At 56.3% G+C, this 15,315-nt stretch overlaps 1 protein-coding gene across 1 annotated transcript in view; it reads right to left on the bottom strand.

Moving 5' to 3' along the window:
* Positions 1-15,315, bottom strand: part of LOC128826366 (deleted in malignant brain tumors 1 protein-like) — an 87,327-nt gene that overhangs the window by 36,361 nt on the left and 35,651 nt on the right. The window contains 4 exon segments of the mRNA XM_054009613.1: positions 106-228; positions 2,951-3,259; positions 6,684-6,695; positions 11,713-12,042. Of these exon segments, the coding sequence (XP_053865588.1) occupies positions 106-228; positions 2,951-3,259; positions 6,684-6,695; positions 11,713-12,042 (774 nt within the window).

Genomic DNA, 15,315 nt, shown 5'->3' with positions numbered 1-15,315 from the left:
AGAGGGAACAGCAAGGCCGCTTAGTAAGAACTGAGCACCCCACCCTGGGACCCCAGACATCCTCCCGTCCCTCTCTTAGAGCCAGGGCTCCCCAGCCTGGCTCACCTTGGCAATGGGCCCCTGCGTCACACACGGTGCCCCAGCGCCCGTCCAGACGCACCTCCACCCACCCAGCACAGCGGTGGGGGCCACCTACCAGCCTCACCTCTGGCAAAGCAAACACAGCTGCTGGGACACCTGTTCCGGGGCTGCGCGGGGAGACCCCAGGGGCTGCAGGGACTGAAGGCCCAGCTCAGCGCGAGGCATTTCTAGCGAGTGCAGAACAGGGCAGAATGGGCTTTCTCACGACACTAACCCTGGGTCCTTCTCCCGCACCTCCCTCCTGCCACATGATAGACAGACAGGTCACTGAGCCCAGGAAATAATGTAGCAGCAGTGCTCCTGCTTTACAGAGGGGAAACTGAGGCACCGAGACAGGAAGTGACTTACCCCAGGTCATATAGTGTGCCTTTTGCAGAGCAGGGAATAGAACCTGCTCCCCCTCCCCACCCCACTCCCTGGCCAGAGACAGGGACAGAACCTGGCCCCCTCCCCCTGCTATAATCATCGGACATCAGGACGAAGACAAGGGTGGATCCGGACTCCTGGCCCCATCCTGTCCCTTATCCATAAGCTCGTTCTCCTCCCCATTACCCCATGCTCCCATTTCCACTCAGCAGCATGTGCATTAAACACCCAGAGCTTCCCGTTGGCCACGTCGGGCATGTCGTCACTGCCCTCAGGCAGCCCCCTTGATCTCATTGCATGCTGGGACCTGCACTCAGGCAGCCACCTTGCTCCCGTTGCATGCTGGGATCTGAGCTCGGCCAACCTCCTCACTCCTATTGCATGCTGGAACCTAACTTCAGGCAGGTGCCTTAACACCGTTGCACTCTGGGACCTGTGCTTGGGCAGCTGATTCTCCAAAGGGCGGCCGTGGTCACCTCTGCTCAGGCCCCAGCTGTGATGCCAGGGGGGTTGGGATCCTGGCCCAGGCTCTGGCAAAGGGCAGCCCCCTGGGCACCAGAAATACATACCTGAGGAGGCACCTGGGGAGAGACAAGGGGGAAACTGTCAGGAGCAGAGGGTCCTGTGCACCCCAAAGCTTCCCGGTCCCAAGGCACCTGCAGGAAAGTGGCACCGGGCCGGGGAAACAGGTGTCGGGGACTCGAACCCAGATGGCACGGTTCGTTGTCTGACCACAGAGAGACAGGCAACACCAGCAAGGTCCAAACACAAGCTCTTTATTGAAGAGTGCACACAACAATAGAGAGTGGCCCGTCTCCACTGAGAACCAGCCCTGATTACAATAACTAGTAAGGTTATATAGACAGTTCTGTCGCGTAGGGTTACCATTCGTCCGGATTTACCCGGACATGTCCTCCTTTTTGTGCTAAAAATAGCGTCCGGGGGGAATTTGTAAAGCACTCAAAATGTCCGGGATTTCCCCCCTCCCCTGGCAGAGCAGAGCGAGCGGCTGGGAGGGCTGCAGGAAAGTCCCGGGCTGGACTCTAGAGCAGCTGTAGAGGAGCCGGATCCGCCCTGCATTCTGAGCCGGCAGCTCTCCCCTGCAGCCCGGTCCAGCAGCACTGTGCAGGGCCAGGGACCGGGTTTTGTTGTGCTGGGGAGCGCAGCCACGTGTCCGGCTCCGCTCGCACAGAGCCCAACACCCTGTTCTGAGCAGCAGGGTAAGGGGGCCAGGGAGGTTCTGGAGGGGGCAGTCAAGAAACGGGGGGGGCTTTTGGGGGGGAGTGGAGAAAGTTTTGGGCAGTCAGGGTACAGGTAGGGGGTAGGGTCCTGGGGGGCAGTTGGGGGGGGTCTCAGGAGGGGGCAGTCAGGGGACAAGGAGCGGGGGGTGGGAGGCTGGGAGTTCTGGGGGGGAGCTGTCAGGGGGCAGGAGTGGGGAGAGGGATCGGAGCAGTCAGGGGACAGGGAGCAGAGGGGTTTAGATGGGTTGGGAGTTCTGGGGGGGGCTGTCAGGGGGTGGGGAGTGGTTGGATGGGGCGTGGGAGTCCCAGGGGTCTGTCTGGGGGTGGGGGTGTGGATAAGGGTTGGGGCAGTCAGGGGACAAGAGGCAGGGAGGCTTAGATAGGGAGTGGAATCCTGGGGGGCAGTTAGGGGCAGGGGTCCCAGGAGGGGGCAGTCAGGGGACAAGGAACGGGGGGAGGGTTGGGGGTTCTGGGGGGGCGGGAAGTGGGAGGGGCAGGGGCGGGGCTAGGGCAGGGCTCCTCCCGTCCTCTTTTTTGCTTGCTGAAATATGGTAACCCTACTGTCGCGTCATAGTTAAAACAACCCAACCCCCCTTTATTAGTTTGAAAGCTTCTAATATTCATGCATATCTATCTTCTTTGACACTACAAACAATTCGTGATGCCTCAGCAACTTCTTATGAGCTTTGTTGTCATGCACCAGAAACTAGGAGAAAGGAGGGAGTTGAGTACAGATGAAGAACAGAAACAGGGAGTGGAGACTGCAAGTCTCCATATGTCCAAACAAACTGTTCCTAGCATTTCTGGTACAAGAATGCAGCCCCCACCTCTTATCTCATTCTTTGAAGCCCAAGCAAGCATGTCTTCATGTTTCACAGAGAGACAGGAATGGCCCAGCAACTACTATTAGCCTCACTTTGGCTAAGCTGGCCAAACAACCTGTTCTATACTCCATTTTCTTGAGCCTAACACAGGCAAGCTCATTGTACCCCTACCAGGGAGCAAGGGGACATGACAGGGAGCAGAGCCCAGGCCCTGCTTGTCCCGCCCTCCAGACATGTCAGGTCCCCTCCCTGCTCCCTGGGCAGACTGTGCAGTGCTCACCCAGCAAGGCCGCTCAGTCAGAACTGAGCACCCCACCCTGGGACCCCAGGCATCCTCCCATCCCTCCCTTAGGGCCAGGGCTCCCCAGGCCGGCTCACCTTGGCAACGGGCCCCTGCATCCTCATCATGCTGGCAGAGGTCCCCTGGATCCATGTACGGGCAACTCCCCAGCGCCGCCTCTGTCCCCTGGCACTGCACGTCCATCATCAGGACAGGGTCTGACTCGTTGCCCGGGCCGAACACTTTACTAGTCAGCGCTTCCATGGCCGGCCCACAGCCCAGCTGCCTGCAGACCACAGCCACGTCGTTCAGGTCCCAGCCGTCGTCACACACGGTGCCCCAGCGCCTGTCCAGACGCACCTCCACCCGCCCGGCGCAGCGGTGGGGGCCACCTACCAGCCTCACGTCTGGCAAAGCAAACACAGCTGCTGAGAAGCCTGTTCCGGGGCTGCGCGGGGAGACCCCAGGGGCTGCAGGCCCAGCTCAGCGCGAGGCATTGCCAGCGAGTGCAGAACAGGACAGAATGGGCTTTCCCACGACTCTAACCCTGGGCCCTTCTCCCGCACCTCCCTCCCGCCACATGCTGCACAGACAGGTCACTGAGCCCCAGGAAATGGCGCAGCATCAGCACCCCTGCTTTACAGAGGGGAAACTAAGGCACAGAGACAGGAAGTGACTTAGCCCACGTCACACAGTGAGCCTTGTGCAGAGCAGGGAGTAGAACCTTTTTTCTGGCAACTAGCAGAAGTTGCTAGATCGCAGGCCCTGGTTCTTATGGGAGACTTTAATCACCCTGATATCTGCTGGGAGAGCAATACAGCGGTGCACAGGCAATCCAGGAAATTTTTGGAAAGTGTAGGGGACAATTTCCTGGTGCAAGTGCTGGAGGAACCAACTAGGGGCAAAGCTTTTCTTGACCTGCTACTCACAAACAGGGAAGAACTAGTAGGGGAAGCAAAAGTGGATGGGAACCTGGGAGGCAGTGACCATGAGATGGTCGAGTTCAGGATCCTGACACAAGGAAGAAAGGAAAGCAGCAGAATACGGACCCTGGACTTCAGAAAAGCAGACTTTGACTCCCTCAGGGAACTGATGGGCAGGATCCCCTGGGAGAATAACATGAAGGGCAAAGGGGTCCAGGAGAGCTGGCTGTATTTTAAAGAATCCTTATTGAGGTTGCAGGAACAAACCATCCTGATGTGTAGAAAGAATAGTAAATATGGCAGGCAACCAGCTTGGCTAAACAGTGAAATCCTTGCGGATCTTAAACACAAAAAAGAAGCTCACAAGAAGTGGAAGATTGGACAAATGACCAGGGAGGAGTATAAAAATATTGCTCAGGCGTGCAGGAGTGAAATCAGGAAGGCCAAATCACACTTGGAGTTGCAGTTAGCAAGAGATGTTAAGAGTAACAAGAAGGGTTTCTTCAGGTATGTTAGCAACAAGAAGAAAATCAAGGAAAGTGTGGGCCCCTTACTGAATGAGGGAGGCAACCTAGTGACCGAGGATGTGGAAAAAGCTAATGTACTCAAGGATTTTTTTGCCTCTGTCTTCACGAACAAGGTCAGCTCCCACATTGCTGCACTGGGCAGCACAATATGGGGAGAAGGTGACCAGCCCTCTGTGGAGAAAGAAGTGGTTCGGGACTATTTAGAAAAACTGGACGTGCACAAGTCCATGGGGCCGGATGCGCTGCATCCGAGGGTGCTAAAGGAGTTGGCGGGTGAGATTGCAGAGCCATTAGCCATTATTTTTGAAAACTCATGGCGATCGGGGGAGGTCCCAGATGACTGGAAAAAGGCTAATGTAGTGCCCATCTTTAAAAAAGGGAAGAAGGAGGATCTGGGGAACTACAGGCCAGTCAGCTTCACCTCAGTCCCTGGAAAAATCATGGAGCAGGTCCTCAAGGAATCAATTATGAAACACTTAGAGGAGAGGAAAGTGATCAGGAACAGTCAGCATGGATTCACGAAGGGGAAGTCGTGCCTGACTAACCTAATTGCCTTCTATGATGAGATAACTGGCTCTGTGGATGAGGGGAAAGCAGTGGATGTGTTATTCCTTGACTTTAGCAAAGCTTTTGATACGGTCTCCCACAGTATTCTTGCCGCCAAGTTAAAGAAGTATGGGCTGGATGAATGGACTGTAAGGTGGATACACCAACCCAGGAACCTATCCCTGTAGCAAACCTCGTTGCCTACTCTGTCCCCATATCTACTCTGGCAACAGCATCAGAGGACCCAACCACATCAGCCACACCATCAGTGGCTCATTCACCTGCACATCCACTAATGTCATATATGCCATCATGTGCCAGCAATGCCCCTCTGCCATGTACATTGGCCAAACCGGACAGTCCCTCCGCAAAAGAATAAATGGACACAAATCGGACATCAGGAATGGTAACATACACAAGCCAGTAAGTGAACACTTCAATCTCCCTGGTCATTCTATCACAGATTTAAAAGTCACTGTCATTGAACAAAAAAACTTCAGAAACAGACTTCAAAGAGAAATAGCAGAACTAAAATTCATTTGCAAATTCAACACCATTAATCTGGGCTTGAATAGGGATTGGGAGTGGCTGGCTCACTACAGAAGCAGCTTTTCCTCTCCTGGAATTGACACCTCCTCATCTATTATTGGGAGTGGACTACATCCACCCTGATTGAATTGGCCTTGTCAACACTGGTTCGCCACTTGTGAAGTAACTCCCTGCTCTCCATGTGTCTGTATATAATGCCTGCATCTGTAGCTTTCACTCTATGCATCCGAAGAAGTGAGGTTTTTACTCACGAAAGCTTATGCCCAAATAAATCTGTTAGTCTTTAAGGTGCCACCAGACTCTTTGTTGTTTTTGTAAGGTGGATAGAAAGCTTCGGGCTCAACGGGTAGTGATCAATGGCTCCATGTCTAGTTGGCAGCCGGTTTCAAGCGGAGTGCCCCAAGGGTCGGTCCTGGGGCCGGTTTTGTTTAATATCTTTATTAATGATCTGGAGGATGGTGTGGACTGCACTCTCAGCAAGTTTGCAGATGACACTAAACTAGGAGGCGTGGTAGATACACTAGAGGGTAGGGATCAGATACAGAGGGACCTAGACAAATTAGAGGATTGGGCCGAAAAAAACCTGATGAGGTTCAACAAGGACAAGTGCAGAGTCCTGCACTTAGGACGGAAGAATCCCATGCACTGCTACAGACTAGGGACCGAATGGCTAGGTAGCAGTTCTGCAGAAAAGGACCTAGGGGTCACAGTGGACGAGAAGCTGGATATGAGTCAACAGTGTGCTCTTGTTGCCAAGAAGGCTAACGGCATTTTGGGCTGTATAAGTAGGGGCATTGCCAGCAGATCGAGGAACGTGATCGTTCCCCTTTATTCGACATTGGTGAGGCCTCATCTGGAATACTGTGTCCAGTTTTGGGCCCCACACTACAAGAAGGATGTGGAAAAATTGGAAAGAGTCCAGCGGAGGGCAACAAAAATGATTAGGGGTCTGGAGCACATGACTTATGAGGAGAGGCTGAGGGAACTGGGATTGTTTAGTCTCCAGAAGAGAAGAATGAGGGGGGATTTGATAGCAGCCTTCAACTACCTGAAGGGGGGTTCCAAAGAGGATGGAGCTCGGCTGTTCTCAGTGGTGGCAGATGACAGAACAAGGAGCAATGGTCTCAAGTTGCAGTGGGGGAGGTCCAGGTTGGATATCAGGAAAAACTATTTCACTAGGAGGGTGGTGAAACACTGGAATGCATTACCTAGGGAGGTGGTGGAGTCTCCTTCCTTGGAGGTTTTTAAGGCCCGGCTTGACAAAGCCCTGGCTGGGATGATTTAGCTGGGAATTGGTCCTGCTTTGAGCAGGGGGTTGGACTAGATGACCTCTTGAGGTCCCTTCCAACCCTGATATTCTATGATTCTATGAACCTGCCACCCCACATCACTCCCTGGCTAGAGACAGGGACAGAACCTAGCCCCCTCCTCCCCCTGCTCCTGCCCCCCTTTCCCTGCTATAACCATCAGACATCGGGACCAAGACAAGGGTGGATCCGGATTCCTGGCTCCCCATCCTGTCCCTTATCCAGAAGTTCGTTCTCCTCCCCATTACCCCATGCTCCCATTTCCACTCAGCAGCATGTGGATTAAACAGCCAGAGTTTCCCGTTGGCCACGTGGTCACTAGGGAAAGATGGGTAGTGTCCCCTCGAGATCGCCCGCCCGCCTGCAGAGCACACAGCTCCTGGGGAGACAGGATAGTGCCCGTGCTGTGGGGCCAGGACTGGCAGCTGGAGGGGAGAGACCCTGGCTCCCTTGAGCAAGGCGGGCGTGTCCCTACCTGCCCCCACTCATTTGCATACAGGGCACTCTGCCCCCAGGTGGCTGGTTAGAGTGCGCAGCTCCCTTCCTACCTCATTTGCATACACACTGAAGGGCCATCGTGTGCCCTGTGCTGCCCGGCCTGGACAGTCTTCATGCGCCAGGCTCACAGCACATGGTCTGCGCGCTGTGTGAGGGCAGGGATGCAATGGGGGCCCGGGTCAGGGTGACAACAAGCAGGTACCCCATAGAGAGAGGGGCCACCCTGACCTGGAGGACAGGGGGCTAGATTGAGTGTGAACACACAAGGAAGCTAAGTTGGTGTTTTCTGCTTCTTCTTTTTCTTTGAGTTGTAGGGGAAGTAAGGGGGGCGGGGGCAGGGGCTAAATAGCTGGGATTTTTATTTTCCTTGATCTAACACAATGTAGCTGGCAGATCCCAGTGTTGAATAAGACAGCAGCACAGGGAGAAACCAGAGCTGGGGGGGGAGGTGGTGATGCCACATTCCCAGGGGAACATGCTCCATTGCAATGAGTAACAGCTCACACAGGGGCAGCTCCTAGTGCCTTGCTCCTGTTGTGTGCTTGGACCCAGGTAGCCGCCTTACTCCTGTTGCATGATGGGATCTGCACTCAGGCTGCCACCTCACTCCCCTGGGATCTGTGCTTGGTCAGTCTCCTCGATCCTGTTGCATTCTATGACCTAACCTGCCTTAACACCGTTGCACTCTGGGACCTGTGCTTTGGCAGCTAACTCTCCAAAGGGCGTCCGTGGTCACCTCTGCTCAGACCCCAGCCGTGATGCCAGGGGGGTTGGGATCCTGGCCTGGGCTCTGGCAAAGGGCAGCCCCCTGGGTGCCAGACATACATACCTGAGGAGGCATCCGGGGAGAGACAAGGGGAAAACTGTCAGGAAGAAAGAGGGGCTCATGCACCCCAAAGCCTCCCAGCCCCAAGGCACCTGCAGGAAAGTGGCGCCGGGCGGGGCAGAGTCCAGAGCAGTTAGAGCCAAACACAGCAGTGACACGTGCTGGGACCCAGGGGAATGGGGGAGTCCCAGGAGGCCCAGGACGTCTGCCCATCTGCTGCTCTGCCCTGCTCCTCACCTTGGTGCTTAGACCAGCCCCATGAGGGCACTGCCTGGCCCCACCAGCACACAGACTGAGGCCCTCTCCCTGTGCGGGGACTCGGCAGGGCAGGGCTCAGCCACATCCCCTGGTGGGGGGAGAACAGGCGAGCTCGTTGTACCCCCACCAGAGATACATCCATGATGCAGGAGCTGCCGAGCCAGCACCTCCCCCCGATGGGGGTGGGTACCCGCCACAACCAGAGAGGCCCTCAACTAATCAGAGCAAGAGGCACAGCCGCAGATCCATGGCTCCCCCGGGCGAGCAGCTCCGTCCTGCCGCGATCCGGTGCCAAACGCTGCTCTCACCCCACCCAGCCCAGGAAGTCCCTTTTAAAGGCTGGCCTAGGACTGCCAGGTCAGCATGGGAGGAACTGGAGTGAGGGGCCGGCCCATTGACCGGTCACAAGATCGTTTCCCGGCACCACGGCACTGGGCAGCACATGTCCCAGGGCTGGGGGAGGAGGGCAGGGGAGTTACACTGCGGTCAATAGTGTTGCCTGCAAATGAACCCACTGATGTGGCAATGGATGGCCAGTGCTGCAGGGAGCAGGGCAGGAGCTCAGTGGGGGGCACTCTCCCTGTACAGGCAGTGCTGGCCCCAGTGCTGGCCCCGACTCTGGGAGGGGAGAGGAGTGTAGTGGTTAGAACAGGGGTGCTGGGAGCTGGGACTGCTGGGTTCTAGCTCTGGCTCTAGCAGGGGAGTAAGTGGGAACCGCTGGCTAGAGCAGGGGGCTGGGAGCAGGGATGACCTCAAGGCACCTCCCCACTCCATGACTGTCCTGAGTCCCATGGCGCTGGCCCAACTTTCTGACTGCTTCCCCTTCTGCTGCCCGGAATCTCTGCAGCCGGCTCCACTTCCTTCTCTGGCGGAGCTGGCGCTTTGGGTCCGAGGGGGGCTCCCTCCACGTGGCAGCTAAGGGAGGGGGGAGCCTGACCCAATAGGGGCCCTCTGCCGAGGGGCTGGGCACTTCCACCCACCGCCTGCTTGTAGGCACCTTAGAAGACAACTTTGGGGGAGGGATCCTGGTGGGAGATGGGTTGATCAGAAGGAGGTCGCTCCCCCAGCCTGGCTGTCCCCCAGCTCCTGGGACCCCGAAACCCATTGGGAGATGTGACGAACTGGGACTGTTCTCACTGTGGTCTGTGAATGCTGACAGGGGAGTGTGCTGGGATAGTCTGCATTGCAGGATGGGATCTGCCCGAGGGCGCATACCTGAGTGTGTAACATGAGAACCCAGGAAGGGGTTGAAGGCGAGGCGACTCCTTAGCCGGGAAACTGAAAAAGGCTGTGGGAGGGGTGGCTGAAGGCAGAGGGCTGGAAGGAGGCTGGAGAGATGGCTGGGAGGCAGAGATGGCTCTGACCCCCCAAAGGGGGGTGGGCTGGCATGCCCTGGGACCCCAAGCTGGACCTAACTGAGGGGGGGGCCCTGTTGTCTGTGCCTGCAAGACCTGTCTTGGACTGTATTCCTGTCATCCAAATAAACCTTCTGCTTTACTGGCTGGCTGAGAGTCATGGTGAATCGCAGGAAGTCGGGGGTGCAGGGCCCTGAGTCCCCCAATACTCCGTGACAGGACACACTTGGCCTGTCGTTGGCCTGAGCTTGAGAGAGACGTCCTGACAGACCAGGCCTGGGCGAGGGACCCACCAACAGCACCAGCTCCACCGGCCCCCACGCAGGAGGTGAGTCGGGTTCCTGCTGCCACCCCCCTCCCTTGCCAGCCCCCTCCTGCCCGCGGTTCCCAGGTGCCCTGCCTGGCTCGCCAGCCCCCTCCTGCCCACGGTTCCCAGGTGCCCTGCCTGGCTCGCCAGCTCCTTCCTGACTGCGGTTCCCATGGCCTTTGCACTCAAGGGAGCTGGTGTTAATGCCCAGGAGTAACGAGGTTTTGAGCAGGTGGTGACCTGCTGGGGTCGCCGGCTGCTTCCCAAGCTCTGTCATGGAGGACGCGCCATGAACCGATCTCCCCAGCGTAGAGCTGCCCAGCCCAGGGCAGAGATGCTGGAGCCCCTGCTGGCCGGGTTGCTGGCATGGTCAGGCCGTTGGGGTGTCTGCCATGTGGTGCAGAGCCACCCCCTGCTCGGCCCTTGCAGCCCCAGCACACACCCTGGGAGGGGCCCTCTGCTTCCAAACCAGGCCATGCAGAACCTAGGCATCTCCCACCCAGCAGGGTGAGCTCTTCCCCTGGGAAGGGCAGCAGGGGCAGGGAGCTCCCCTCCCCCACGTGACAGGTGCTGCCCCACCCAGCTGCAGGGCGGGGCTCCAGTTCATTTAGTCCTGGGGGCTCCATCCCACTGGCGCTTCTGCATGTCTTTGTCCCTGGCCAGAGCCTGGGATGGGGAGTGTGGGGTACAGTGTGCAGGTGATCGGGGGAAGAGCCCAGGGGTTGGTGAGTGTGTGTGTGGAGCTCAGGGGATGGGGTGCAGTGCACAGGGGATCGGGGGGTAGTGCCCAGGGGGTGGGGGGAAGAGCCCAGAGATTGGGGGGTGCAGAACTCAGGAGATGGGGGGCAAAACTGCAGGGGTTGGTGGGGGCTGGGGCACAGAGCCCAGGGAATGAGGTGAGGTGCAGTGCCCAGGGGATGGGGTGGGGTGGGGTGCAGTACCCAGGGGGTGGGGCACAGAGCCCAGGGGATGGGGTGAGAGGAGCCAGGGCAGGGGTTCACCCTTCATATTGCAGCCCATCACCCAATGCCTCACCCGGCCCCGGGGGAAGGGGATGATGAAGTGGGAATTTTCTGTGTTATTTTTACGACTCCTGTGTGTGCCTCAGGTTCCCTCTGTGGTTTGTATCACTACCCCGCTGGGGCACAGGGGTTAACGCTGCTCTTGGAGCCCAGCAGAAGCAAGGCCCCTCGCTGGCAGGGTGGCATGACTGGGTCGCTAAGGAACTGAAACCGACCCAAATCAGCAGAGGGTCCAGAGAGCCAAGGGAAGCCCCAGCGCTGATCACGGGACACTCGTGTCTCCCTGGCCTGCTGTGAACTCAGCACGGCCCTGCCTGGCGCCAAAGGGCTGAGTGGGGCAGGTGGCGGGAGCCAGCCAGTTACACAGAGCACAGACCCCGGGGGCCCTGCACTGCGGAGCACCCTGTGCTGGGGCTATGGGGGTTACAGGTCGCTGCCCAGTGCAAACAGGCTCCCCAGAACAGACAGACAAGCAGATACTGCCGAACCAGCTCCTTCCTCTTTACTGGGGGCTGGGCTCAGACTGATGCCTGCAGCCCAGAGCATGGTGCCAATGTGGGGGCAGTCGGGCATGATCTTGGGGTGGATCCCACAGAGCTCTGCACTGGAGGTGGGGGGGGGCAGTGCAGGCTGGGGGTGTCTGTCTCTCAGCGCTGACTCAGACAGGAGAGCTGGGTCTGTGCTGAAAGCTTCCCAGCCCGATCCCTGCACCACCCACAGTGACGTGATGGATGCAAGTTACCTGAGCACACAACACCGGCATCTTCTCCATGGGTGCAGTTATTCACTCCCCAAGGCCGAGCCCTGCAATCGGAGAGGGCAACTTCTGTCCCTGTGCAGTTGACGTCATCCAGCCAGATACGGTCAGATCCTGGCCCAAATCGAGCCCCTCCTGGGGCTGATAACGCCGTCCCACAGCCCAGCTGCCTGCACACGACTCCGGCATCCTGTATGTCCCAGCTGTCATCACACACGGTTCCCCACTGCTGGTTGTGAAGAACCTCGACCCTCCCAGCGCAGCGACTCGAACCATTCACCAGTTGGAGCTGAGCCACTTCTGAGATGCCAGCGTCTGCAAACAACCAAGGGAATAAACATTCAGGGAGGTTCCTGTGCATCTGATCTCTCGTGTTGCTGGGGAATGTAGCGCCTCCCGCCGATGGATCTGACCGGTCTCTGCACACAGCCACTGCCTATCGAGGGCTCCTCACCACTGACCAGGCTAATCACTTGGGTAACGTTGAAGTTTGTCCACTTCCGCCGGAGCCAGCTGTCACCTAGTTAGGCAGACTGGACGGCAGTCTGACCTACTGCTCCCACTAGAGCACTTAGAAAGATCACCCCCCGCACTGCTGGCAGGAACCTCCTGGGGAGCAGATTTACACCCTCACTCCTGGCGCTGGTATTCGCTCCAGTGTGACACTGTGCAGTGCTGTGGGGCAGACACTGGCATTAGCATCTTGGTGACTGGGAGCTGAGGACAGTCACCGGTGCATTGGTGGTTGCCTTAGCCTGACATCAGCATCGAATTTACATGTGTTGGCTCCATAGCTCCCTGAAAACGTCACCCAGAGTCCATCCCCCTTAGAACTGCCTGGAGCGCAGGGACGCCTGGCAGGAACCTGCTGCGCACCAGGCTGACAATGGTTCCGACCAGGGCAGAGGCAATGCACACTCCCTACAAGCAGATCGGCCCCCTCCTGAAGCAAACACCTGCCCCTGCGGTTCCTCCTGACTTGCCACGACTGACTTGGTAACATCGTTTTGTGGCAGCCATTGCTGCACTCGTGTCTAGTGCTCCCAGCCCAGTACCAGTCTCAGATGAATGATGGCAGAGCTGGGCTGACAGCTGTGTCCTCACAGAGGGGCAGCAACTCTGGGATAGAGAGACTGGCGTGCTGATGGATTTTCAGAAGGAAAAAAAACCAGTAGGAGAGCACTTCAATCTCTCTGGTCACTCAATAACAGACTTAAAAGTGGCCATTCTTCAACAAAAAAACTTCAAAAACAGACCGGAACGAGAAACTGCAGAACTGGAATTAATTTGCAAACTGGACACCATCGATTTAGGCCTGAATAAAGACTGGGAGTGTCTGGGTCACTACAAAAAGTAATTTTCCCTCTGTTAATATTCATCCCTTCTTGTCAACTGTTGATAATTGGCCACTTCCACCTTCATTGAATTGACCTCGTTACCACTAACCCCCCATTTAGAAAGGCATCTCCTATCATTTCATGTGCTGTAATATATATACTACCTACTGTATTTTTCACTCCATGCATCTGATGAAGTGGGTTTTAGCCCACAAAAGCTTATGCCCAAATAAATTTGTTAGTCTCTAAGGTGCCACAAGGACTCCTCATTGTTTTTCCTTTTATTAAAAAGTTTCTTTTCTGCACTGAGACTCTGTGCTTGCAAGAGGGGAAACTTTGCCTCGTAGCAGCACCCAGGGGGTGGTGTGTAATTGTCCCAGGTTACTGGGTGGATGCTCAAGCCAGATCTGTGTTATATTGCTGGAAAGGAACCTGGCCCTGGCTGCTTTCGATGCCACTGGCAGAAGAGTTACATAGATATCGACTTGTGACATACACAAGAGAAAAAGACTCCCCCCGCTGACATGCAGCCACTTCTGGGGTAGGACAGGGCAGCTGAGAAACAGGACAGGGAAAGATGTAGGCTGTGTAGGACAGGAAGTAAGGAAGAATTGTGTCTACTGTGTCCAGCTCTTGGGGAAGTTACAGGTTCAGGACTAATTCCCTGAAATGCAAATCCGCTGGAACACAGTGATTGGGAACCGGACTCGAGAAATTGTCCCTGGATTTTTAGTTTGAGTGAGCGGCTGCAGGCTCCGTTGACAGCAAATCCAACCAGTGGAAGCTGCAGTTACCCAGGTCCTCATTGTGCCACAGAGAAGTCTGGCCCAGAGATAAGTAGATGCCAACTGGCACAGGGATACCTTGAGTTATACGGGGATCTCCTGGGTGAGATATATGCACAATAGCTCACTAGAGGTGGTGTGTGAGGTCTCTACCAAGAGACAGCAGCCCACTGGTCACTCTAATGGGGGCAAGATGTTTGGATGGGACATAGCTGAAGAGAGATGTAAATGTAGAATATGACTCTCCAGAAGTGTTGAAGTGAAGCTTGTCACCTGCGCCATGGCAATCCCTTCGGCTGAGCCAATCAGCACATAGAACAAAGCACAGCCGTGGAAACAGGCTATATTCGTTGTCTGGGCCCAGTGGGGGCCTGAGAATTTACAAAGACAAAGGACCCTCAGCACAAGTCTCCGAAGAGAGACCTCCTCTGGGAAGAGACAATGGTCTGTACCTACAAAGAAAGAGGAGAGGGGACAAGAGTTCCCTTTCACCCAGGAGGCGACTGACAGCGTTTGTCTCAGGAACAGGAGATCACAGCCAAGCCTGGAGTAAAACCCTGGAAGGACTGTGGGGTGAGCGTTGCTCTACCAGACAGAAAAGTGTCTTGTTCAATGAGTCTAGGCTCTAGTCAGCGTGGTATGATTTTATTGGCCATGGAACCATTTTTTTCCAACCCTTCTCCTTGCTACCCCTCGAATCTCTACACTCTGTGAAATCGCTTGTCCTTGCTGTGACTATGAAGGGCACTAGAGCTGTGTGGTTGTTCGGGGCAGAGATGGGAGGTGGAGCTGGTCACCTTGGGACCCTGTTCCTTTGGAAGCAGCAGATATGTGACTGCTGTGAATGCCAGCGGGACAGGGACTGGGTGCTGGAGGGGGACGCTCGGAGGGCCGAAGGTTGAATTGTGCCTATTGCTAACCTGGAGAGAGGTCACTCCCCTCCCCAAGGCCTAGAGGATACAGTTTATGTGGCCTGTGGCCGAGGGAGTCAGGGAGCTTCCCCCCAGCGGGCACAGACAAGGCTTCCTCATGCTAGGGGCCCATGGCTCCGCACTGGGGCATTAGGGCCAGAACAACTGCAAAGGGAGAGCGCCCCCTACTGACACCCCCCTACCTACAGTACAGGCCCTTAGCACCATGCTGGGGCACTGGGGTCAGTGCTGACTCAGACAGGATACTTGTGGAACATGGACCTGAACAAGTTCATGACTTTCCCTTCTCTGAGGAGGGAAATAAAAGAAAATTCTCTGCTCAGCCATGTCATCACGTCATCACTGCCCTCAGGCAGCCCCCTTGCTCCCGTTGCATGCTGAGATCTGCGCTCGGCCAACCTCCACTCTCCTATTGCATGCTGAAACCTAACTTCAAACAGGTGCCTTAATACCATTGCACTCTGGGACCTGTGCTTTGGCAGCTGACTCTCCACAGGGTGGCTGTGGTCACCTCTGCTCAGGCCCCAGCTGTGA

This window comes from Malaclemys terrapin, chromosome 20 (genome assembly GCF_027887155.1).
Source record: "Malaclemys terrapin pileata isolate rMalTer1 chromosome 20, rMalTer1.hap1, whole genome shotgun sequence".
Classification (NCBI taxonomy): domain Eukaryota; kingdom Metazoa; phylum Chordata; order Testudines; family Emydidae; genus Malaclemys; species Malaclemys terrapin.
The sequence above is the reverse complement of the archived record's forward strand: the minus strand, read 5'-3'. Positions and strand labels throughout refer to the sequence as shown.